Consider the following 23,866-nt stretch of genomic DNA (forward strand, 5'->3'; position numbering starts at 1 on the left):
CTCCTCCTCCTCCTCCTCCTCCTCCTCCTCCTCCTCCTCTCCCTTCTGCAAATCCCACTCCCCTGTAGCACTGATTGTGTTCTCTAGTTAGGTAATGAAACGTCTGCAAGAAAACCACCAAGCTCAGACAGCACCAAGGACCCCACAGTCGGTGTTGTCCTCCTCCTCCTCCTCCTCCTCCTCCTCCTCCTCCTCCTCCTCCTCTCCACAAACTCCTCTCCCTTCCAGCACTGCTGACGTTACCTAGGTTGGCAATGAAACATCCACAAGAAAACAACCAAGCTCAGAGAGCGCCAAGGACTCCTCAACCCAGCCCACGTCCCACCTCAAAGACCCGTCCCATCCACCTTCCTTCCCACCTGGGGGAGGTTCAGGGCAAGGGGGGGGGGCTGGACAGCAATAACAGGATGGATCCAAGGGAAATGACGGGGCATCTCCGGAAGTGGGTCTCACCGTCGTCTTCTGCTTCTTTTCTCTCAGTGGGAGAAGAAGAGGAGGTGTCCATCGGAGAAGCCGCTCAATGCATCGCGAAGGCCATGGATTTCAAGGGGCAGCTTCTGGTATCCTTTGTGAATAATTCCCCAGGCATTGGAGCAGACTCAGAAACTCGTCATCTTTTCTACAATACGGCTATTTCTTGAGTAACGACACAATTTCCATTGCTAAGCAAAGGTGTGTGTGTGTAATTAAGTAAGTTGCCACCAATTTTGCAATTTTACAGCCAGAATTCTGGGAGTTGAAGTCCGTACATCTGAAAGTTCCCAAGATTTGAAGTCCGTACACCTGAAAGTTCTCAAGATTTGGAAACACAAATTGTCGGTTGTTTCTTTAGCTATCTGCCTCATGTAGGTATTGCTCCCAAGAGCTCCCCTCTTCTCTGTGAACCACAGCCCTGCAAGGTTGGCCACCTCCAACCCTCCAAGCTTCTGGGTGAAGTTTTTAATCCTACAAAACACCAACTTGTCTTTCGTATGATCCGTGTTAAGATTGATCTTGGGTTCCTTTTCTTTAACCTCATCCCCTCCTTCAAGTTTGACGAATCCAAATCAGATGGTCAGTTCAAGAAAACGGCCAGCAACGTCAAGCTGAGGAGATATCTGCCCGACTTCCAGTTCACGCCATTCAATCAAGGTAGGAGAACAACATTCCAGTGAGGCCTCTTGGGTCCTCGTGTGCGACCTTGGGAGTCTTAGTCACATTGGAGTAGTGGATCTCCTTCACTCAATGAAGGTGACCCAACGATGTTGAAGACCTAAACACAACAGCCACGAGATTTGCAATTTGGTGTCAGGTTGATCCGTGGCTACCTAGTTTTGGTTTGTGTGTTGGCTACAACGGGCTATACCAAGGGTCTTCAAACTTGGCCCTCTTATGACTGGTGGACTTCAACTCCCAGAATTCCTCAGCCAGGCACTCATGCCTGGCTGAGGAATTCTGGGAGTTGAAGTCCACAAGTCATAAAAGGGCCAAGTTTGAAGACCCCGGTCTGGATCCAAGCCTGCAGTTTCATCAAAATGGCCGAATGAGGAATTCTGGGAGTTGAAGTCCACAAGTCATAAAAGGGCCGAGTTTGAAGACCCCTGGGCTATACAGTTTGATTATGGTTCAGTGTGCAGAGCTGACTTTGGGAGGAAAATTGTAGGAATGCAATTCGATTCGATTCAATTCAATTCCATATTTCTTAGAACAGGTCATACAATTTGATTATGCTTTGGTGCACAGAGATGACCTTGGGAGGAAAATTGTAGCAATGCAATGCAGTGCAATGCAATTTAATTTAATTTAATTTAATATTTAATTTAAATCAAATCAAATCAATTCTAATTTAATTTAATTTTTAATTTCATTTAAATTCATGTATTCGTTTAAATTCATATTTCTTAGAAAGGCTATACAATTTGATTTGATTTAATATTTAATTTGATTTAATTTAAATCAATTTAAATGAAATCAATTCTAATTTAATTTAAATCAATTTAAATCAAATCAATTTTAATTTAATTTAATTTAATTATTTAATTTTATGTTTTTTAGAAAGGCTATATAATTTGATTATTTTAACGTCCCGCGGGTTGAGAAACACTGATGTGGATGACTTAGCTTAACCCGCATAAAGCAAATCGGAACATATTTTTTTCTCGCAGAGGTCTTCCCGGAGCCCCCTTTGAAAACCCGGGACACAATTCCAAATTAGCTTTAAAAAAAAAAAATCACCCCTGCAGAAAGCTGCCCCCTAACTTTTTCTGCTTCAGGAGGGCGAATACTCTTCCCGTCCCCGCTTCCGATTTCATTGCCTTCCTGTCTTCTCCTCTCTCCTGCAGCCGTGAAGAAAATGTGCGACTGGTTCTGCGCCAACTACGACACCGTCCGGAAATGACGAACGGGCACCGCGATGGCTGTGCGCTAAGTAGGGGCGGCTGCGCCCTAAGTAGGGGCGGCTGAATCCTAAGTAGGGGCGGCTACGCCCTTGTCTCAATCTCAGGTAGCTTTTTTGGTGGAGGAGGGAAAAAAAAGGAAAATAAAAGAAGCCCTTAGAGTACCAAGAGCGGATTCTCTTTTTTTTGTTTTTGGTTTTTTTTTTTCAACACAGCAAACCCTGGGCACAATTTTTGCAATTCGAAGATGGGCCTTGCGTACTTAAAGCAAGCTGTTTGGATGACCGCTAGCCAGAAGAAGCCAATCCAGCGAGCAAATTTTAGTTCTCCACAGACTTGCCGTGTAGGCAGTGGTGGGATTCAAATAAGTGAACAATTGGTTTTCTGTGTGTGGATGCCGCTTCCGGAAGTCCATTCTGGGCCTGGGCAACAAAGAATTAGCTACCGGTTCTGCCGAATTGGTACGGTTCTGCCACCACTGCCCCACTCCCTTCTAGCACTGACAATGTTACCTAGTTTGGTAATGAAATGTCTGCAAGAAAACCAAGCTCAGAGAGCACCAAGGACCCCTTAGTCCTCCTCCTCCTTTCCACAAACCTGACTCCCTTCTAGCACTGATGATGTTACCTAGTTTGGTAATGAAATGTCTGCAAGAAAACCACCAGCTCAGAGAGCACCAAGGACTCCATAGTCGTCCTCCTCCTCCTCTTCTTCCTCCTCCTCCTCCTCCTCCTCCTCCTCCTCCCCACAAACCCAACTCCCTTCTAGCACTGATGATGTTCCCTAGTTGGGTCATGAAACATCTGCAAGAAAACCACCCAGCTCGGAGAGCACCAGGGACCCCACAATCTTCTCTTCTATTGGAGAATTACAGGGCCTTTTCACTGGTTTCTGCCAAAAAAACCCCACACATTCAAATCAATGGGTTCACTTAATGACGGTGAATTTGCTTAATGACTGCCAGGACAAAGGCCATAAAATTAACTTTTGGTCATTAGTTGCTTTGACACACAACGGTAATGGTTTTAACAGCCAGGTTTCCCATCCTAATTATGATCAAAAAGTCAAGATATACATGTATTACACGTAGTCCTCTACTTACGACCAACATTGGCCCCCCAAATTCTGTTGCTAAGCAAGACAGTTATTGAGTTTTGCCCCCATTTTATGACTTTCCTTGCCCCGTTCTTAAGCGAATCACTGCAGTTTTGGTTAATCACACGGCTGTTTTTTGATCGCAAAAGGGGATCGCATGACCCCGGGGATGCTGCGACCGTCGTAAATACAAGTCAGTGGCCAAGCGGCTGAATTTTGATCATGTGACCCCAGGGACGCCGTGACTGTCATAAATATGAGTCAGTGGCCAAGCGGTTGAATTTTGATCATGTGACCCTGGGGATGCGGTGATGGTCATCGGTGTGGAAAACAGTCACAAGTCACTTTTTTTTAGTGCCGTTGTAACTTGGAACAGTCACTAAATGAACTGTTTTAAGTCGAGGAGAAACCTGTAGTGTTTTGGATACACTTTGTCCCTCAACGTTGCTTGGTGTGAAGAAGCTGACCCATAAATCAAAATGAGAGGTGTCTTCTCCATAATAAGCTGGCAATTAGCATTATCTGAAGCTTAGAGACTTGCCAGATGTTGCTAAGAAAGTTTCTGCATTAAACAGCTGCTGCTGCTTCTGCTTCCAGCAAGAACAGCTGGAGGGTTGGAAACAAAGCTTGTATTTTGTGGATGGTGCCACAAAAATACAGACCCAGATTCCTTTTCAGAGGAACAATAGAATAACAAGAGTTGGAAGGGACCTTGGAGGTCTTCTAGTCCAACCCCCTGCTCAGGCAGGAGACCCTGTAGCATTTCAGACAAAGGGCTGTCCAGTCTCTTCTTAAAAACCTCCAGTTTTGGAGCATTCACAGCTTCTGGAGGCAGGTTGTTCCACTGGTTAATTGTTGTAACTGTCAGGAAATTTCTCTTTAATTCCAGGTTGCTTCTCTCTTTGGTTAGTTTCAACCCATTGCTTTTTGTCTTTGCCTTCATGTGCTTTGGAGAACAGCTTGACTCCCTCTTCTTTGTGGCAGCCCCTGAGATATTGGAAGACTGCTATCATATCCCCCCTCGTCCTTCTCTTCGTTAAACTAGACATACCCAATTCCAGCAGCCTTTCCTTATATGTTTTAGCCTCCAGTCCCCTGATCATCTTTGTTGCTCTTCTCTGCACTCTTTCTAGAGCCTCAACATCTTTTTTACATCATGGTGACCAAAACTGGATGCAGTATTCCAAGTGTGGCCTTATCAAGGCATTGTAAAGTGGTATTAATACTTCACGTGATATTGATTCCATCCCTCTGTTAATGCAGCCCAGCAGTGTGTTGGCTTTTTTGACTGCTGCAGCACAATGCTGGCTCCTATTTAAGGGATGGTCCACTAGGATTCTGAGGTCCTAGGTTCAAGATCTGGCATGACAACGGCCTTTTATTCAGAAGTGGCATTTTCTAGTTAGCAGTAGGTAGAAGTGTAGTTACTCTTGGGAGAGAAAGTTTTTGGTTTGTTTCAGATCCTCCAGGTCACGGTTAGGCAACCATGGCTCTTTTATGACTTGTGGACTTCAACCCCCAGAATTCCTGAGCCAGCATGGCTCAGCTTGGAAACCTCTCCCTTTCCCCTCAGAATGGCTGCCTCAGGAATTCTGGGAGGTGAAGTCCACAAGTCATGAAGGGGCCAAAGTTCCCCCATGCTGGCTCAGGAATTCTGGGAGTTGAAGTCCACGACTCATAAAAGAGCCAAGGTTGCCTACCTCTGGCCTAGGCCGCTTTATGACTCGTGGACTTCAACTCCCAGAATTCCTGAGCCAGCATGACTCAGCTTGGAAACCTCTCCATTTCTCTTCAGCATGGCTGGCTCAGGAATTCTGGGAGTTGAAGTCCATGAGTCATAAAAGAGCCAAGGTTGCCTATCCCTGCTCCAGGTAAATAGCAGTGAAATCCTATAGGGAAGGTAAAATAGATCTGAATTCAAAATACAGGCTGTCCTCAACTTACACACAGTTTAGTGGCCATTCAAAGTTACAACAGCACTGAAAAAAGGGAGTTACGACCGTTTTTCACACAAACGTCGCAGCATCCCCCAAAGTCGTGTGATCAAAACTCAGCCACTCGACAACTGACTCGTGTTTATGACGGTTTCAGTGTCGTGTGATCCCCTTTCGCGACCTTCTGAGAAGCAGCCAATGGGGAAGACAGATTCACTCTTAACAACCATGTCCCTACTTAAATACCGCAGAGGTTCACTTAACTGGGGTGAAAAAAGTCATAAAATGGGGCAAAACTCACTTCATGAATGTTTCACTTAGCAACATAAATTCTGAGCTCGTTTGGGATCGTAGGTCAAGGGCTACCTGTACTAACTTAACTGCAGTGATTCGCTTAACGTCCCACGAAAGGTCATAAAACGGAGCAAAACTCACTGAAAGCTGTGTCTCGCTGAGCGACGGATGGTGGTCGTAAGTTGAGGATTACCTGTATATCCCCTTTAATTATTTTTTTTTAACTTCACTTAGTTCCTTGGCCGCATTCGCATTTATAAAGAAAACATGTTTATTCGGCATACACACAGCAACGATCAATTTTAAAAAGAAGGCAGTACAGACTCTTAAGTAAAGCACTTCCTGGGACGACAGCTGTTCTGTGTCACTGTAAAATTTCACCCTGCCAAAATTCCTCAGAACAGCGTTCCGAGCAGATTTGGATCCAGGTTTATTTTCTCTTATTTGGAAGATCTCTAAAAGTGGAAAATTGCACGTTTACGAAGAAATCTGGTCCTTTTTTTAGCAGAATGGATTGTCACGGTGACAGCTGCTTTAAGAAAGATGGTTGTTTTAGATCAGGGGTCTTCAAACATGGCCCCTTTACGACTTGTGGACTTCAACTCCCAGAATTCCACGTGCCTGGCTGAGGAATTCTGGGAGTTGAAGTCCACAAGTCTTAAAGTGGCCAGATTTGGAAACCCCTGCTATAAGATAAGACAGGGGTCTTCAAACGTGGCCCTTTTACGACTTGTGGACGTCAACTCCCAGAATTCCACGTGCCTGGCTGAGGAATTCTGGGAGTTGAAGTCCACAAGTTGTCAAAGAGCCACGTTTGAAGAATAGATACTGCCTCCAGCCTAACGTAGGCAGAAAAATTGAAGGAGAACGTTAATGGTTCCCAGTCCAACAGATTTAGATGTTTTCTGTCCACTGTTGGTAGAAACTAGATTATCCAGCAGCGCAGAAGTGCTGAATCGAGAGTAATCGACATTATTCCCGTGAAAATGGGCTTGGCATGGAAGCCTGAAGCTTGCAGTCCACCAGAATCGCAACGCAGGAAGGGGCGAAAATCTCCCAAGGTTGATGCTGGTCAAGCGAGGTGGCTGTGTCCGGCCGCGTGAACGTGGCAGAAGACCTGGTGGGAGAGGGACTTCTTCCTGCAGGGCTGTCCAGTCCTGGTGACCCCTTGGCAGAAGGGCCTTGGGGAAGCCGAGCAGCTGGAGCTGCAGGGGGGGAAAAATGGAAGATGGCGATTGCTCAGGATTAAACCAGAGTTAGCTTGACTTCTCCAATTCTTCTCCATCATTACTCCAGGTTTTTTCCCCCCCAAACTTGACAAGTTGAAGACGGGTGGACTTCATCTCCCAGAATTCCCCAGCCAGCCAGCATGGCTGGTTTGGGAATTCTGGAAGTTGAAGTCCACTAGTCTTCAACTTGTCAAGTTTGCAGACCTCATGGTCTAGATTTTGGCCGGGGTTTCCTCTCCCAAGTTTGCCATTTAGTTCTCGAACGTTTCGTTACCAGACTAGGTCACCTCATCAGGGTGTCTAAACTATTTTGTATGGCAAAGAGCAGACCCAACATTTGCTTGTGTTATTTGTACCCTGGCTTTATTAGTTCCACAAATAAGGCGGCAAACATAACCAGCACCTCCCACCTCCTATTTTCCCTACCACGGCGACTCTGTGAGGTGGGCTGGGCTAAGAGAGGGATTGGCCCAAAGGTAACCAGCCGGCTTTCATGCCTAAGGTGGGACTAGAACTCACCGTCTCCTGGTGATTGGCCCGAAGTCACCCAGTCGGCTTTTATGCCTAAAGTGGGACTAGAACTCACATTCTCCTGGTGATTGGCCCAACGTCACCCAACTGGATTTCATGCCTAAGGCGGGACTAGAACTCCTGGTCTCCTGGTGATTGACTTAAAGTCACCCAGCTAGCTTTCATGGCTAAGGCGGGACTAGAACTCACCATCTCCTAGTGATTGGCCCAATGTCACCCAACTGGATTTCATGCCTAAGGTGGGACTAGAACTCACTGTCTCCTGGTGATTGGCTCAAAGTTACCAGTCGGCTTTCAGGCCTAAGGCGGGACTAGAATTCCCAGTCTCCTGGTGATTGGCCCAAAGTCACCCAGCCGGCTTTCATGCCTAAGGCAGGACTAGAACTCACCGTCTCTTGGTGACTGGCCCAAAATCACTCAGCTGGCTTTCATGGCTAAGGCAGGACTAGAACTCACCATCTCCTGGTGATTGGCCCAACCTCACCCAACTGGCTTTCATGCCTAAGGCGGGACTAGAACTCCCAGACTCCAGCTTTCTAGCCAGGTGCCTTAGCCACTAGACCAAGCGGGTTGAACAGCTACCCTTGAAACAGGAATATACTCATGTAGAGATTGAGGATAGGGATAAACTGAGCCCATCTATCCATTAGCTTGAGCAAATCATGGCTTAATAGGATGTATGCAGATGCAGATAGAACATTTGTGGAGAGATTGCTTTGACCCACACACCGGCCACTGCCAGCTTCCATACTCACACATCGCTGAGCAAGGAATCGTTTAGCGAGGAGACTTGCGGGCTGGAGAATGAGTTGAACGCTGAGCTCAAGGGAGGCCTGGGGCGTCTTTCCAAGGTGGCCTGTTGGGGAAAGAAGATGGACACATCTTTCTGAGGCCATGCATCTCGGCTTGTCTCTGGCCCGTGGGGGGCAGAACTCAAGGGAAGCAGCAGCAGCTTATGGGGGGTTGGCCAAAAGACCCCTCTGAGCTCCATGGACACAAGGGATGGTCATGCAACAGACAGCACCCAAGAACAGGAACCCTATCTTGGTTTGATAGGATGGCCTAGTTCCCACAGCAGGCCAAGCCCATGGCTAGTTTCTCCAAGCATGCTTATACTGTCTAACCCAGGGGTAGGCAACCTCGGCTCTTTTATGACTCATGGACTTCAACTCCCAGAATTCCTCAGCCAGCATGGGGGAACTATGGCCCCCTCATGACTCGTGGACTTCAACTCCCAGAATTCCTGAGCCAGCATGGGGGAACTATGCCCCCCCCCCATGACTCGTGGACTTCAACTCCCAGAATTCCTGAGCCAGCATGGGGGAACTATGGCCCCCTCATGACTCGTGGACTTCAACTCCCAGAATTCCTGAGCCAGCATGGGGGAACTATGGCCCCCTCATGATTCGTGGACTTCAACTCCCAGAATTCCTGAGCCAGCCTGGCTCAGCTTGGAAACCTCTCCCTTTCCCCTCAGCATGGCTGGCTCAGGAATTCTGGGAGTTGAAGTCCATGAGTCATAAAAGAGCCGAGGTTGCCTACCCGTGGTCTAACCTGAGTCTTTTCCAAAAGACAGCTTAGATTTCTTAGATTTTCCTTGGAAAAAGCTTCATTTCTTGGTCCAAGATGTCTATGGAGATTCTCCATCATCCAGGTCCTGGTTGTCCCCAAGCTGCTTTTTCCAGGAGGCAACTGGACTTCCTTGTTTTTCTTTGAAGACGTTTCCCTTCTCATCCCAGAAGCTTCTTCAGCTCTGACGGGATGGTGGGGAATGGAAAGATTTATACTCCTTGCAGACAGCCGGTCATTTGCATCCTTTCAGAGAGTCGTTGAGGCCACTTGGAGGTTTGTCTGCAAGGAATATAAATCCTTCCGTTCCCCACTGTGGGAAGTCAGCCCCCCCCTGAAAAGGGCAGAATATTATATTTCCTCAAAGGATCTTAAAGAGGCAACTCTCCCTCCCCCAAGCAGAAACCATCTCTGTAGAAATGCAGATGTGATAATCCATTTCAATAAACCGCAACCTTCTTTCTAAAGCAGTCTCCATGTTGTCTATTCCCGGCTTGGACTGGACCCTGATGAAGATTTTTTCATTCAACACCACCATCCAGTCAGAGCTGAAGAAGCTTCTGGGATGAGAAGCGAAACGTCTCCAGAGAAAAACAAGGAAGTCCAGTGGCCTCCTGAAAAAAAGCACCTTTGGGATTCTGAAGCTGAAGAAGCTTCTTAGATGAGAAGTGAAACGTTTTCAAGGGGAAAAAAAAACCAAGACGGTCCAGTTGCCTGGTGAAAAAAGCACCTTTGGGACAACCCTGCCCTAGAGCAGGGCTTTTCAACCTTTTCACCCATTGTACCACTTTTAGCATATGGCAACATCCGAGTATCATCAGTCGCCTAGCAAGGTGTCAAAAAGATGATCAAAAAAATAAAAGGAAAAAAGTGATGAAGTACAGGTAGTCCTCGACTTACAGCAGTTCGCTTAGTGACTGTTCGAAGTTACAGTGGCACTGAAAAAAGTGCCCCCCCAATCCACAGCTGAGCAAGACACCTGCCTGCCCGCCCGGCCGCGCTCTTCCTCCTGTCCGAGGTTTTCATTGTTGTGAGCATTTCTGTTGAGGATTGGCAGAGGGGGTGGGGTGGGGGGTGTTTGGTTTTTATTCCCCCCGTCTGCTGGGTGGTTGCAGCAGGTTTTGGTCACTTCACGTGACCCTGGGACACTGTGACCGTCATAAATATGAATCAGTTGCCAAGCATCTGAATGTAAATCACAAGACCCTGGAGAGGCTGCAACGTTCCAGCTGATCGGCGCTTCTTCTGGGCTCAGCACAAGCGCCAGGATCAGTGCTGCTTTCCAACTGATTGGTCTTCTTCAGGACTCAGCAGAAGCACCAGGATCAGTGCCGAGCTCCAGCTGGAGCCTGGCACTGATCCTGGCGCTTCCGTTCAGCCCCGACAGCCCTGCAGCTCCAGCCGTCTCTCGCTCAGGCTTGTGCGGTGCTGCCACCGATTCAGCTCATTCCCCTCCCCAGCTACCACTTGTCTAGGATGGTCGCGTACCACCTGCCAGGTGCCCATGTACTACAGATGGTACCCGTACCACTGGTTGAAACGCCCTGCCCTAGAGGATGGAGAACCTCCATCAACATGTGTCCAACGTGAGTTTAGCTTTGGCAACTGCAATAGGCTCCAAATTTGCAAGGTTTGGTTGATGTCACCTTCACCATAAAATAGAATTGATGTGTCTAGTTGGGTCTGGTGGCTAGGCTGACAGAAACCCGCGCAAGGTCGTCACTCAAGCTGCCTTGCAAAACATCCCCATTCTGATGACCGCTGTTGGCACCGAGCAACACCCTAGGGCAGACATGTCAAACACAAGGCCCGGGGGCCGGATGCGGCCTGCGAAGTGGTTTCATGTGGCCCGCGAAACCATCCTGGAAACAGTGAGGGAACGGCCCCCGCTGCCTTGGCCCTGGCCCAGCCCGCCCGGGAGCCAATGTACAATTTTGTGGTGGCCGTCTATGCTGAAGCGCATTCAGTCTTAGCTCCATAAGCCCCCCCCCGCACGGCCTGAGAGGAACAGTGAGGCTCCTCCAATGGACCATGCCTTGGCGCTTGCCCCGGTCCCACCCCCTTCTGCCAGAGACCCTCAGATCTGTCCCACTCCTGCCCAGGCCCCCACTGGCCCCCTTGACGTGAACGATGTAGAGCTGGCAATGCCCACCCAATAGGCCACACCCACTCCCTCCACGCCCACCCAGTAGGCCACACCCACCCTGGCCACACCCACCCGGACCCCTGAGGGCAACCGCAATGCTGATGCGGCCCTCAATGAAATTGAGTTTGACACCCCTGCCCTAGGGCAGAGGTGGCGAACCTATGGCACGTGTACCAGAGGGTGGCACTCAGAGCCCTCTCTGCGGGCACGCCCCGGAGATGGCAACGGTCCCTCTTCAAGCAGCCGCCTGCTAACTTGCCGAGGTCCCACGTAGCCGGATGCATCCCGGCACGGCTGGTTTCCCTCCCTCCCCCCCTCCCGTCCCTCCTGGGCTGGCATGCTCTCCTTTTCATGGGCACGACCCACTGCATCGCCTCTTCAGCTGTTGGCCAGCCATCCAGCTCATAGGTGACTTCTTTGAACTGCTGGCAGCGGGCTACGGAACCCCAGAGTGCGTCGGTCGAGGGGCCAGCAGGCTGTGGCTGCTGACGGACATCATCGGCCCCCGTGCGCTCGCTGGCCACTGTGTGTGGGGACCGATGGCGTCACGCAGCAGTTGCCCCGGCTCTTGCCTTGCCCCATGGCAATGGCACCCCCGCCCCGCCTCGCACCTGCCTACCGCCCCACCTGTCAGAGACCCCCTGGATTTCCCCCAATCCTGCCCGCCCCCCACAGGCATCCCTCCCCACGAGCAACATTGAGGTGACCACACCCACCCAATCTGCCATGACCACCACAGCCACACCCACCCAGTGGGTCATGCCCACCCAACATCGGTGATAAATAAGTGGGTTTTGGGTTGCAGTTTGGGCACTCGGTCTCTAAAAGGTTCGCCATCACTGCCCTATGGGGCCGGCTTGAGAACCTGGCCTGCATCCACCCAGCCCCCCCCCCAAAAAATCACCCTTCTCACAGCCCCTGCTCCGACCTCTTGGTTACCTCTGTTTTGCTGCAGCGGTTCAAAGTCAGGCGGCGCAAAGGCCGGGCAGGGCGGAAGGGACCCAGGGCTCCGCTCTCCGGCCCCCTCCCCTGGGTGGACGCCGGGAGGTCCCCCTCCTTTTCTAGGGAGTCTGTTTTCAGAGGGAATCCATCTGCAAAAGACAAGGGGGGGGGTTGGTAGAGGCCAGGCCTGGGGTGATCAACAAAGCCGTTCTTTTCCTTGGCGTTCCAAGAACCGAGCCAGCGCTAAAAAGGAGGAGGTGTTAGCAGGAGCAGGAGCAGGAGCAGGAGGAGCAGGAAAGAACTGTGGGGTCCTTGGTGCTCTCTGAGCTTGGCTGTTTTCTTGCAGACGTTTCATTATCCAGCTAGGTAACATCATCAGTGCGAGAAGGGAGTGGGGTTTGTGGAGAGGAGGAGGAGGAGGAGAAAAGGGGGAGAAGGAGGAGGACTATGAGGTCCTTGGTGCTCTCTGAGCTGCGTGGTTAATAATAATAATAATAATAATAATAATAACAACAACAACAACAACAACAATAATAATACAATTGTTAATAAGAAAGAAAAAAAAGTCTGGATAGTGGACATGGCAGTGCCTGGAAACAGCAAAATAGACGAGAAAGAACTGGAGAAGATCACAAAATACTAAGACCTACAAATAGAAATAGAAAGACTGTGGCAAAGGCAAGCAAGGGTGGTACCAATAGTCATAGGCGCCTTGGGTGCAATCCCAAAACAACTGGAGCACCACTTGAACACCATCATCGGCATTGACAAATTCTCCATTAGTCAATTGCAAAAGGCAGCCTTACTAGGAACCGCTTCCATCCTGCGACGAGATCTGTAATACCATCAAATATCCACATCTGCCTATCCCAGGTCCTTGGGAAGGACTCGATAGGTAGACAAAAATGCCAAATCTAGTCTGAACATCTGGCTGACTGTGCGATGATCCATAATAATAATAATAATAATAATAAAGTTGGAAGGGACTTTGGAGGTTATCTAGTCCAACCCCCTGAGGCAGGAAACCCTATACCATTTCAGACAAATGGCTGTCCAGTCTCTTCTTAAAAACTTCCAGTGTTGGAGCATTCACCGCTTCTAGAGGCAGGTTATTCCACTGGTTAATTGTTCTCACTGTCAGGAAGTTTCTCCTTAGTTCTAAGTTGCTTCTCTCCTTGATGAGTTTCCATCTATTTTGCTTCTTGTCCTGCCTTCAGGCGCTTTGGAGAACAGCTTGACTCCCTCTTCTTTGGGGCAGCCCGAGATACTGGAACACTGCTATCATGTCCCCCCTCGTCCTTCTCTTCGTTAAACTGGACATACCCAATTCCAGCAGCCGTTCCTTGTTATGTTTTAGCCTCCAGTCGCCTAATCATTTTTGTTGCTCTTCTCTGCACTCTTTCTAGAGTCTCAGCCTATTTTTTACATCGTGGTGACCAAAACTAGATGCAGTATTCCAAGTGTGGCCTTACCAAGGCCTTGTAAAGTGGTATTAACTCTTCATGTGATCTTGATTCTATCCCTGTTAATGCAGCCTAGCACTGTGTTGGCCTTTTTGGCAGCTGCAGCACACGGCTGGCTCCTATTTAAATGATTGTCCACTAGGACTCTGAGGTCCCTCTCACAGTTGGTACTATTGAGCAAGGTACCCCCTATACTATACCTGTACATTTGGTTTTTCTTGCCTAAATGTAGAACCTTACTTTTTTCACCATTGAATTTTGTTAGATAGCGCCCAGTGTTCAAGTCTGTCCAGATCCTCCTGTATCCTAAGCCTGTCTTCTGGAGTGTTGGCAGACGTTTCTTGCAGACGTTTCATGACCCAACTAGAGGACTTCATTAGTGCTAGAAGAGAGTGGGGATGTGGGGGGGGGGAAGAGGAGGAAGAAGAGGACTGTGGGGCCCTTGGAGCTCTCTGAGCTTAGCTGTTTCCTTGCAGACGTTTCATTATCCAGCTAGGTAACATCATCAGTACTAGAAGGGAGCAGGATTTGTATTGTTTAAATACAAATGGATGTTTATATACAACAACCTCTGTCCCCCCACCTCCATCCTAGCAGTCTTGCTCACCTGACAGGTAGCTCACCTCTTCCAGCTTCTCCAGCTCATGCAGGAGGCCCACCTCACCTTCTCTGCAAAGAGGGACAAAAACAAAGAAGAGATTTGGGGAGCTGCATTTCCAGGATCCGTGCAAGCAGCTTGGGAAAAAGTATCGCCCGTTTCTTTAAGGCCCGTTTTCCAGAAGCTTGCAATAGAATGCCCCCCCCCCACAAAGGTGCTTTTTCAGGAGGCAACTGGACTTTGTTTTTCCTGGAAGAGGTTTCGCTTCTCCTCAGAGAAGCTTCTTCTGAAGAAGAACTAAAGAAGCCTCTTGGAGGAGAAGCGAAACCTCTTCAAGGAAAAAAGAAAGGACGGAGGAGAGACTGTAGGCATCACAATAGAATTCTTTCCGTGTCAATGCTAAGACAGACTCATAAACACCACTGAAATGCAATTCATAAAGAAAAATTATCCTTCGTCTAATCCATCTTTCTTTCTTTTTTCTCTTTCTTTTCTCTTTCTTCTATCCTCTATCTAATCTATCTATCTATCTAATCTATCATTTTTTCTCTCTACCTACCTACCTTTCATCTATCCTCTATCATCTATCGGTCCATCATTCATCTAGCTGTCTGTCTGTCTGTCTTTCCTTTCTCTCTCTCTTTCTCTCATCTATCATCTATCTACCATCTATCTGTCTATCTATCTATCTATCTATCTGTCTGTCTGTCTGTCTGTCTATCTATCTATCTATCATTTCTCTCTCCATCATCTGTCTGTCTGTCTGTCTGTCTGTCTGTCTGTCTGTCTATCTATCTATCTATCTATCATTTCTCTCTCCATCATCTGTCTGTCTGTCTGTCTATCTATCTTTCTATCTATCATTTCTCTATCTATCTATCTATCTATCTATCTATCTATCTATCTATCTATCTATCTATCTATCTATCTATCTCTATCATTTCTCTCTCTCTATCCTCTCCATCATCATCCATCCATCCATCCATCCATCCATCCATCTATCTATCTAATTTATTTGCCGCCCGTCTCATATCCAAGGACTCTGATGAAAACCCAGCAACTGAAAGAACCTGGCCTTGACAGAGCAGCGTGGAGGGGAGCCCCGGCCTATGAAGTCACCCAGACACAACTGAACAGTTAAAACCACAACGCAACAGAATCCTTCCAATGTCTCAATGCTAAGACATACACATCACGGAGCCTGCAATTCAGAAACAAAACTAGAAGTTTATGAAAATTGCCACCAGTGCATTCACCCCCCCCCCCTCCAGTTTCCTACCTTTCAGGGGTGGAGGTAACCCGGCCGCGCTTGGCTGGCTGAAGCCCCGCTTTGCAAGCAGGGCTCTCTGGAGCCTTGTGGGGAAGGGGCAAAGGCGCCCGGAGGGGTCTCCGTGTCCTGTGTCTCAAAGCGGGGCAGCAGATTCTTTCGAGGAGAACGTTGACTGCAAGGAAGGAAGAAATGAAAAAGGTTGTTCCTTGTATTTCTGGTCCACCTAGAATTCACGTTTAAAACTTCTACGTTTTTGGTTCCAATCCTGCTTTGGACATGAAAGCTGGCTGGGTGACCTTGGACCAGGAGACGGTGAGTTCTAGTCCTGCCTTAGGCACAAAAGCCAACTGGGTGAACTTGTACCAATCACCAGGAGACAGTGAGTTCTAGTCAAAAGCCAACTGGGTGACTTTGGGCCAATCACCAGGAGACAGTGAGTTCTAGTCCTGCCTTAGGCACAAAAGTGAACTGGGTGACCCTGAACCAATAACCAGGAGACAGTGAGTTCTAGTCCTGCCTTAGGCACAAAAGTGAACTGGGTGACCTTGAACCAATAACCAGGAGACAGTGAGTTCTAGTTCTGCCTTAGGCAGGAAAGCCAACTGGGTGACTTTGGGCCAATCACCAGGAGATGGTGAGTTCTAGTCCTGCCTTAGGCACAAAAGCCAAATGGATGAACTTGTACCAATCACCAGGAGACGGTGAGTTCTAGTCAAAAACCAACTGGGTGACTTTGGGACAATCACCAGGGAAGTCCTGACACATCAGAAGGGATATGGGGCCGAGTTCACAGATTGGGCAAAACCCTGGCGCATGAAATAAAGTTCCACATCATCAGCTAGGCTAAAACCAGAACATGCCAACTTGCCTGCCACAGACAATGCCAAGAGGCCCGTGAGCGACGTGAACCCCAAGGAAACGGTGTGGTGCAGCTCAAAGAGGGCGTTTGCCACAACCACAACCAGCAGCAGGGCACGGGATGCGCCCGGGATCTGCAGGAAAGTCATGATGAGCGCAGCCAGGAGGAAATAGAGCACGTGCAAGACGCAGGTGTAGACAGAACTCAAGCTGAACCCTGCAAAACACGGGAGACGCAAGGTTTTCCATCCGGGGTTGTGGTGTGGGCTTCTGCTTAGTGTCACAGAGTCACACTCAACTTGGGGAGATTGGCAAACTCAGCCAGGAGGATTAAGAAGGTGTTAAATCACGTTTTCCCATCTGCAAGGCCTCGTTGTTTTGGTTGTTTTCTTGCAAACGTTTCATTAACCAACTAGGTAACATCATCAGTGCTCGAAGGGGGTAGAGTTTGCAAAGATGAGGAGGAGGAGGAGGAGGAGGAGGATGACTGTGGGGTCCTTGGTGTTCTCTGAGTTAGATTTCTTTCTTGCAGACATTACCAAACTAGGTAAGATCATCAGTTCTGGTGCTGTATAGTATAGCTAGAGTAGTTTACACTACAATAGTGTAGCTAATGTAGTGCTAGCTACAAACAGCTTGTCTATCTGTCTGCATTGTAAATGGATGTCCTTTTTTCACGGAACCTCAGAAACTGGAAAGCAGATTTGGTGAAGGTATATTTCTCCAAATCAAATTTTGAAATACGTCTGCTGTTTCTCCCTTTGAAAATATTGTGGAAAAGGTTGGGTAATCCAGTATCGGGGTGTTTAACGGCCCTTATTAATTCAGCCCTTTTGTTTTTGAATCTGAGGAGAACTTTCAGCAAACAAAGGGCAAGAAACTCCAGATAACTTGTAGAGCAGTGACTTTCAACCTCGGCAGCTTCAAGCGGTGTGGACTTCAACACCCAGAATTCCACAGCCAGTTATGCTAGCTGGGGGATTCTGGGAGTTGAAGTCCACACACCTTCAAGTTGCCAAGGTGGGGAAAAAGGATGTAGGTCAGGGGTAGGCAACCTGGGCTCTTTTGTGACTCGTGGACTTCAACTCCCAGAATTCCTGAGCCAGCCATGCTGAGGGGAAAGGGAGAGGTTTCCAAGCTGAGCCATGCTGGCTCAGGAATTCTGGGAGTTGAAGTCCACCAGTCATGAGGGGGCCAAAGTTTCCCCATGCTGGCTCAGGAATTCTGGGAGTTGAAGTCCACAAGTCATGAAGGGGCCATACTTTCCCCCATGCTGGCTCAGGAATTCTGGGAGTTGAAGTCCACCAGTCATGAGGGGGCCAAAGTTTCCCCATGCTGGCTCAGGAATTCTGGGAGTTGAAGTCCACAAGTCATGAAGGGGCCATACTTTCCCCCATGCTGGCTCAGGAATTCTGGGAGTTGAAGTCCACGAGTCATGAAGGGGCCAAAGTTTCTCCCATGCCTTCTCAGGAATTCTGGGAGTTGAAGTCCACGAGTCATGAAGGAGCCAGTTTCCCCCATGCTGGCTCAGGAATTCTGGGAGTTGAAGTCCACGAGTCATGAAGGAGCCACAAGGTTGCCTACCCCTGATGTAGGTATATCAAATACATAACTTTCCTTTCAGGGATGTTGTCACAACACACAGAAAACCAGGCGGAGCGCCAATTGTGCCACAGCGGCTGCCATCTTGACTTTTATGACCGTATCCTGGGGTTACTTTGTGTCTTTTTCAATTGATGGCAGACCCGTTGCTCAAAGGTAGCCTTACCTGCCCAAGTTATGAATCTCTGGATGTGCTGCAATCGCCCCTCCACCTTGGTCTGCATGAGCTCCATGGTTTGAAGGGCCAGCCCAAACGTCTCGTTCATCTTCCTCAGTTTCCCCAGTAACTCATCGTGGTACAAAGTGGTTTGCTTCTGATGGGCCAGGAACAAACCCACATTGGTATCTGGAAGAAGAGAAAGCAGGTCTCAGGGCCAATGGAAAGGAAAGCGGACCTCAACTCAACGGAGTCTGCTCCAGCCTCGAGTTCTTCCAAGCATGGTAGACTTCCATCACTACCACACTATGTAAGAACGAGAGGACTGTGGGGTCCTTGGTGCTCCCTGAGCTGGGTGCTTTCCTTGCAGATGTTTCATTACCCAACTAGGGAACATCATCAGTGCTAGAAGGAAGTGGGATTGGCAGAGAGGAGGAGGGAGGAGGAGGAGGACTGTGGGGTCCTTGGTGCTCCCTGAGCTTAGTGGACTGGAGGCTAAAACATAGAAGGAATGGCTGCTGGAATTGGGTCTGTCTAGTTTAAAGAAGAGAAGGATGAGGGGGGACAGGATAGCAGCCTTCCAGTATCTCAGGGGCTGCCCCAAAGAAGAGGGAGTCAAGCTATTCTCCAAAGCGCCTGAAGGCAGGACAAGAAGCAACGGGGGGAAACTAATCAAGGAGAGAAGCAACCTAGAACTAAGGAGAAATTTCCTGATAGAACAATTAACCAGTGGAACCACCTGCCTCCAGAAGCTGTGAATGCTCCAACACTGGAAGTTTTTAAGAAGAGACTGGACAGCCATTTGTCCGAAATGGTATAGGGTTTCCTGCCTGAGTAGGGGGTTGGACTAGATGACCTCCAAGGTCCCTTCCAACTCTTGTTATTCTTTTTTTCCCTTCCTTCCTTCCTTCCTTCCTTCCTCCCTCCCTCCCTCCCTCCCTCCCCCAACATTGGAAGTTTTTAAGAAGAGACTGGACAGCCATTTGTCCGGAATGGTCTAGGGTTTCCTGCCTAAGCAGGGGGTTGGACTAGATGACCTCCAAGGTCCCTTCCAACTTTATTATTATTATTATTATTATCTTCAGTACTAGAAGGGAGTGAGATAGACTGAGAAGAGGAGAAGGAGGAGGAGGAGGGGAAGGAGGACCAGAAGGAGGAGGAGGAGGAGAACTGTGGGGTCCTTGGTGTTCCTTGAACTTAGTGGTTTCCTTGCAGATGTTTCATTACCCAACTCGGTAACATCTTCAGGACTAGAAGGGAGTTGGGTTTGTGGAGGAGGAGGAGGAGGAGGAGGAGGAGGAGGTGGTGGACGTCTTGGTGCTCCCTGAGCTTGGTGGTTTCCTTGAAGACATTTCATTACCCAACTAGGTAACATCATCAGTGCTAAGCTGGAGAGCAATGGAGTTTGAATGTCCCTACCACAAACCTAGTTTGGAGTAGACTTCTTGAGCCCGTCTTTGGACTTGACTCAGGTCCCTCAGGATGGACTGATGTCCTTCTTGAAGCTCCACATCCTGTTGGTTCAGATGACTGCTGACATTTTCTGCCAAAAAAGAAACAGAGGCGGCATTGGGAATTCTTGTCTCAGTGGATTTTGGTTAAAGAACGCACAGGGTTCCGTTCTAGTCTTACTGACAGAAAAATATTTGTAGCTCAGGGTGGAAGTGAGGGGTCCTTCGCGCTCTTTGGGTTTGGTAATTGTCTTGCAGATATTTCATGACCCAACTAGGTAACATCATCAGTGTTTGAAGGGGGTAGGGTTTGCAAGGAGGAGGAGGAGGAGAAAGAGAAGGAGAAAGAGAATAACACCAACTGTAGGGTCCTTCGTGCTGTCTGAGCTTGGTGGTTTTCTTGCAGACGTTTCATCACCCAACTAGGGAACACAATCAGTGCTACAGGGGAGTGGGATTTGCAGAAGGGGGAGGAGGCGGAGGAGGAGGAAATGACTGTGGGGTCCTTGGTGCTCTCTGACCTTGGTGGTTTTCTTGCAGACGTTTCATGACTCAACTTGATAACATCATCAATGCTAGAAAGTACAATTGTCCCTCCCTTCTAGCACTGATGATGTTCCCTAGTTGGGTCATGAAACACCTGCAAGAAAACCAGCAAGTCCAGAGAGCACCAAGGACCCACAATTCCACTCTTTTAGGCCGTACTTAGTCCGTAAAAGTCTTGAGCTCATTGGGATGGAAGGAGACTTTACCACTAGTCCTCAACGTATGACCATTAGTTCAACCACTTTCCAAAGTGACGATGGTATTAGGAAAAAAAAAGTGACCGGACCTCAGACATATGACCACGGCACCATCCTTTTGCAGCCATGTGATCCAAATTCGGGCACTTGGAACCGGCATGCCTTGAATGACAGTTGCAGCATCTTTTTGCGGCCACGTCGTCGCCATTCGTGACTTCCCCAGCCGGCTTCCAACAAGCCAAGTCAAAGGGTTTGCTTAGTGACTGTGTGACTCACTTAACAACCAGAACAAAAAGGTCATGACATCGGGGCACGATTCATTGAAGAACCACCCTGCTTAGCAATGGAATGCCGATGGTGGTCGTATGTCGAGGACTATTTGGAGGACGGTTGGAGGGCCCCCTCCCCGAGCATCCTTGGTCCCGGCTCTCACCCATCCTGCGTGTGATGCCCTCCAGCAGCTCGGCCACCTCCCGCTGCCCGCTGGCAATCAGGGCCTTCTCCTGGACCAGGCGCTCCAGATTGCCAGAGAGAGCTTCCTCCATCTGCGCCTGGCCGCCTCGCAGCGTCTCTTGCTGGCTGAGCAGCCCCTCCTGGGCGCTGACCACCCTCTGCAGGGACTCCGCCGTGAGCTGCTTCAGCTCCTCCTGGCTCCTCTGTCCGCGGGGTGGGGGAAAAAACACAGAAAATAAAAATAAAGCTCGGAAGTGGACGAGCGTCGCTTTTTCAGCTTCCTTTTGGTAAACACGTCATTGCATCCCTCGTTGTACCCATCGTTCGTAGGGTGTGTTTTCAAAATACAAAACACAGGGAGTCCTCGCCTTAGCGACCGTTCGAAGCTACAACGATGGCACTGGAAAAAGTGACTTCGGGCCGGTTTTCACCCTCGCAACCCCTTGCAGCATCCCTCAGGGTCCCGTGATCAAAATCCAGAGGCTCGGCAACTGGCATGTACTGTACTTAGGACGGTTGCCCTATCGCGCGATCCCCTTTTGCAACTTTCTGACACGCAAAGTCAATGGAGGAAGCCAGATTTGCTTAACGATCGGGTTACTGATTTAACCCCTGCCACGATTCACTTAACAATGGTGGCAAGACAGATCGTAAAATTGGGGCAAAACTCACTACACAGCAGAAACGTTCGGCTCAATTGTGGTCGTAAGGTGAGAACTGTGTCAAGGTAATGATTTAGAACCTAACCAGGGTGATGGGAATGACTCAGCAGGGTCTGTGTCTCTTTAAGAGCCAGCAAGGTCTGTGTCTCTTTGAGCCAGCAGGGTCTGTGTCTCTTTAAGAGCCAGCAGGGTCTGTGTCTCTTTAAGAGCCCTTGTATAAAGGGTAGGCTCTGCAGATGTGTTGTCTCTCTTCCATTTCCTGGTGTAACTGGTGTTTGTTGGATCCTGCTGTATTAACACGTATATGTATATTGTTCCTGGTATATGATATTGTAAGTGTAAGATAAACCACCATTTAATATAGACCACTGTTTACTGTGTTTACTCTTGGTTTATCTCGCACAGTAAGACTGTGCATGCTTTACCTGCATATATTTAGAGATTGTTGTGAACTTGAGTGCTGCTGTTTTCCTCATTCATCCCTGCATGCCTGCATCCATGCACGCATGCACACATACACACCCCAGACAAAAAGAGAGGACCACAACAGTGGGTCAATCCGAACCTTGAGCGTTTCCATGGCTTCCAACTGGCCCACGGCGGTAGAGACCAGGGCGTTCACCATATGCTGCGCCCGGCGCTTGAATTCCACCTGGCGGGTGGCATAGCAGACGGCCCGGGCTCGGTTGCTGATAATGTGATAAGCGTTCCAGGTATCCGGATCCATCCCGGCTGTGCATTCCGCCAGACTCTTTGGCATGGAAAAGAAGAAAGGAACAATTAACCAGTGGAACCACCTGCCTCCAGAAGCGGTGAATGCTTCAACACTGGAAGTTTTTAAGAAGAGACTGGACAGCCACCTGTCTGAAATGGTATAGGGTTTCCTGCCTGAGCAGGGGTTGGAGTAGATGACCTCCAAGGTCCCTTCCAACTAACAACAACAACAACAACAATAATAATAATGTTGTGAATACTCTAATACTGGAAGTTTTTAAGAAACTGGACAGCCATTTGTCTGAAATGGTATAGGGTTTCCTGAGCAGGGGTTGGACTAGATGACCTCCAAGGTTCCTTCCAACTATATTATTATTATTATTATTATTATTATTATTATTATTATTATTATTATTATTATTAATAATAATAATAATGTTGTGAATACTCTAATACTGGACATTTTTAAGAAGAGACTGGACAGCCATTTGTCTGGAATGGTATGGGTCTCCTGCTTGAGCAGGGGGTTGGACTAGATGACCTCCAAGGTCCTTTCCAACATTATTATTATTATCATTATTGTTGTTGTTGTTATGATAATTTAATACAATAATAATAATATTAACAATAACAATAAATTATTATTATTATATTGTTATTATTATTATTATTATTGATGATGATGATGATGATGATGATGTTGTGAATACTCCAATACAGGAAGTTTTTAAGAAGAGACTGGACAGCCATTTGTCTGAAATGTTCCAGGTTGCTTCTCTCCTTGATTAGTTTCCATCCGTCGCTTCTTGTCCTGCCTTCAGGGGCTTTGGAAACTAGGTGGACCCCCTCCTCAAATACTGGAATACTGCTATCCTGTCCCCCCTGGTCCTTCTTTTCTCCAGACTAGCCATACACAAATCCTGCAACCATTCTTCATATGTTTTAGTCTCCCTTTAGTCATCTTTGTCGCCCTTCTCTGCGCTCTTTCCAAAGCCCCAACATCTTTTTCTATAGGGTGGGGACCAAAACATGATGCAGTATTCTCGGTATGGCCAGGGGTGCCTACCTACCATGTCCTCAGTGCACAGGTAAGTCCTCCGTCCTTCGGCACCGGCCTGGCAGTTGAACAGCCCCACTCCCAGCTTGGCCAGTTCCTCTTCCGCCAGATCTGCGCAGGTTGTGTGAAGTTGGGAAATGACCTGGAGAAAGGAGAAGCAAAAAGGCCCCACATCAATTCAGGGGTTGGGAAACAGCACGGAGAGGAGGAAGAAGAGGAGGAGGAATAGTACAGGGCAGTCCTCGAGTTACGACCGCAATCCAGTGCAAAGTTTCCACCGCTGAGCAAGTAGACATTCGTTAAAGGAGCTTCGTCCCGTTTTAGGACTTTTCTTGGCGCAGTTGTTAAAGTGTGGGTTGTTAGTTACACGGTTGTTAAGTGAATCCGGCTTCCCCCCCCATTGACTATGCTTGTCAGAAAGTCGCAAAAGGGGATCACACCATCCCGGGAGACTGTGACCGTCATAAGTAGGAGTCGGTTCCCAAGCACCCAAATTTTAATCACACGTTCATGGGGATGACATCATAAGGGTAAGAACCAGGCTTAAATCGTTTTGTTCAGTGCCGTTGTTGCAGTATCGGTCACTTAACAAACGGTCGTAAGTGGGGGACTGCTTGTATATACACACACACACCCCGTCTGCAAAGCGCCAGAGACCTTGTGATGGCAGGAATCCAGAAGGGACAGATCCACCGGCTGAGCCTCGGCTAGGAACCGCTCGTC

The 23,866-nt window shown here is 48.5% G+C and overlaps 2 protein-coding genes across 2 annotated transcripts in view; one reads left to right on the plus strand and one right to left on the minus strand.

Moving 5' to 3' along the window:
• The window catches only part of LOC107297610 (GDP-L-fucose synthase-like), a 16,490-nt gene extending 13,962 nt beyond the window's left edge, over positions 1-2,528 (plus strand). Inside the window, exons 6-8 of the mRNA XM_015826974.1 lie at positions 481-560; positions 1,032-1,131; positions 2,322-2,528. Of these exons, the coding sequence (XP_015682460.1) occupies positions 481-560; positions 1,032-1,131; positions 2,322-2,377 (236 nt within the window). The 3' untranslated portion in view covers positions 2,378-2,528. The remainder of the gene's footprint in view (positions 1-480; positions 561-1,031; positions 1,132-2,321) is intronic.
• Positions 2,529-6,770: 4,242 nt separating this feature from the next.
• Positions 6,771-23,866, minus strand: part of LOC107297611 (protein brambleberry-like) — an 18,570-nt gene continuing 1,474 nt past the window's right edge. The window contains exons 2-11 of the mRNA XM_029286354.1: positions 23,801-23,860; positions 23,157-23,285; positions 21,938-22,123; positions 20,691-20,913; positions 19,490-19,606; positions 18,073-18,252; positions 16,326-16,521; positions 14,186-14,247; positions 11,540-11,696; positions 6,771-6,903 (exon numbers count right to left, since the gene is read on the minus strand). Of these exons, the coding sequence (XP_029142187.1) occupies positions 6,771-6,903; positions 11,540-11,696; positions 14,186-14,247; positions 16,326-16,521; positions 18,073-18,252; positions 19,490-19,606; positions 20,691-20,913; positions 21,938-22,123; positions 23,157-23,285; positions 23,801-23,860 (1,443 nt within the window). The remainder of the gene's footprint in view (positions 6,904-11,539; positions 11,697-14,185; positions 14,248-16,325; positions 16,522-18,072; positions 18,253-19,489; positions 19,607-20,690; positions 20,914-21,937; positions 22,124-23,156; positions 23,286-23,800; positions 23,861-23,866) is intronic.

Source organism: Protobothrops mucrosquamatus, unplaced genomic scaffold (assembly GCF_001527695.2).
Source record: "Protobothrops mucrosquamatus isolate PMUCROS unplaced genomic scaffold, P.Mucros_1.0 scaffold3412, whole genome shotgun sequence".
In the NCBI taxonomy this organism is placed as follows: Eukaryota; Metazoa; Chordata; class Lepidosauria; order Squamata; family Viperidae; genus Protobothrops; species Protobothrops mucrosquamatus.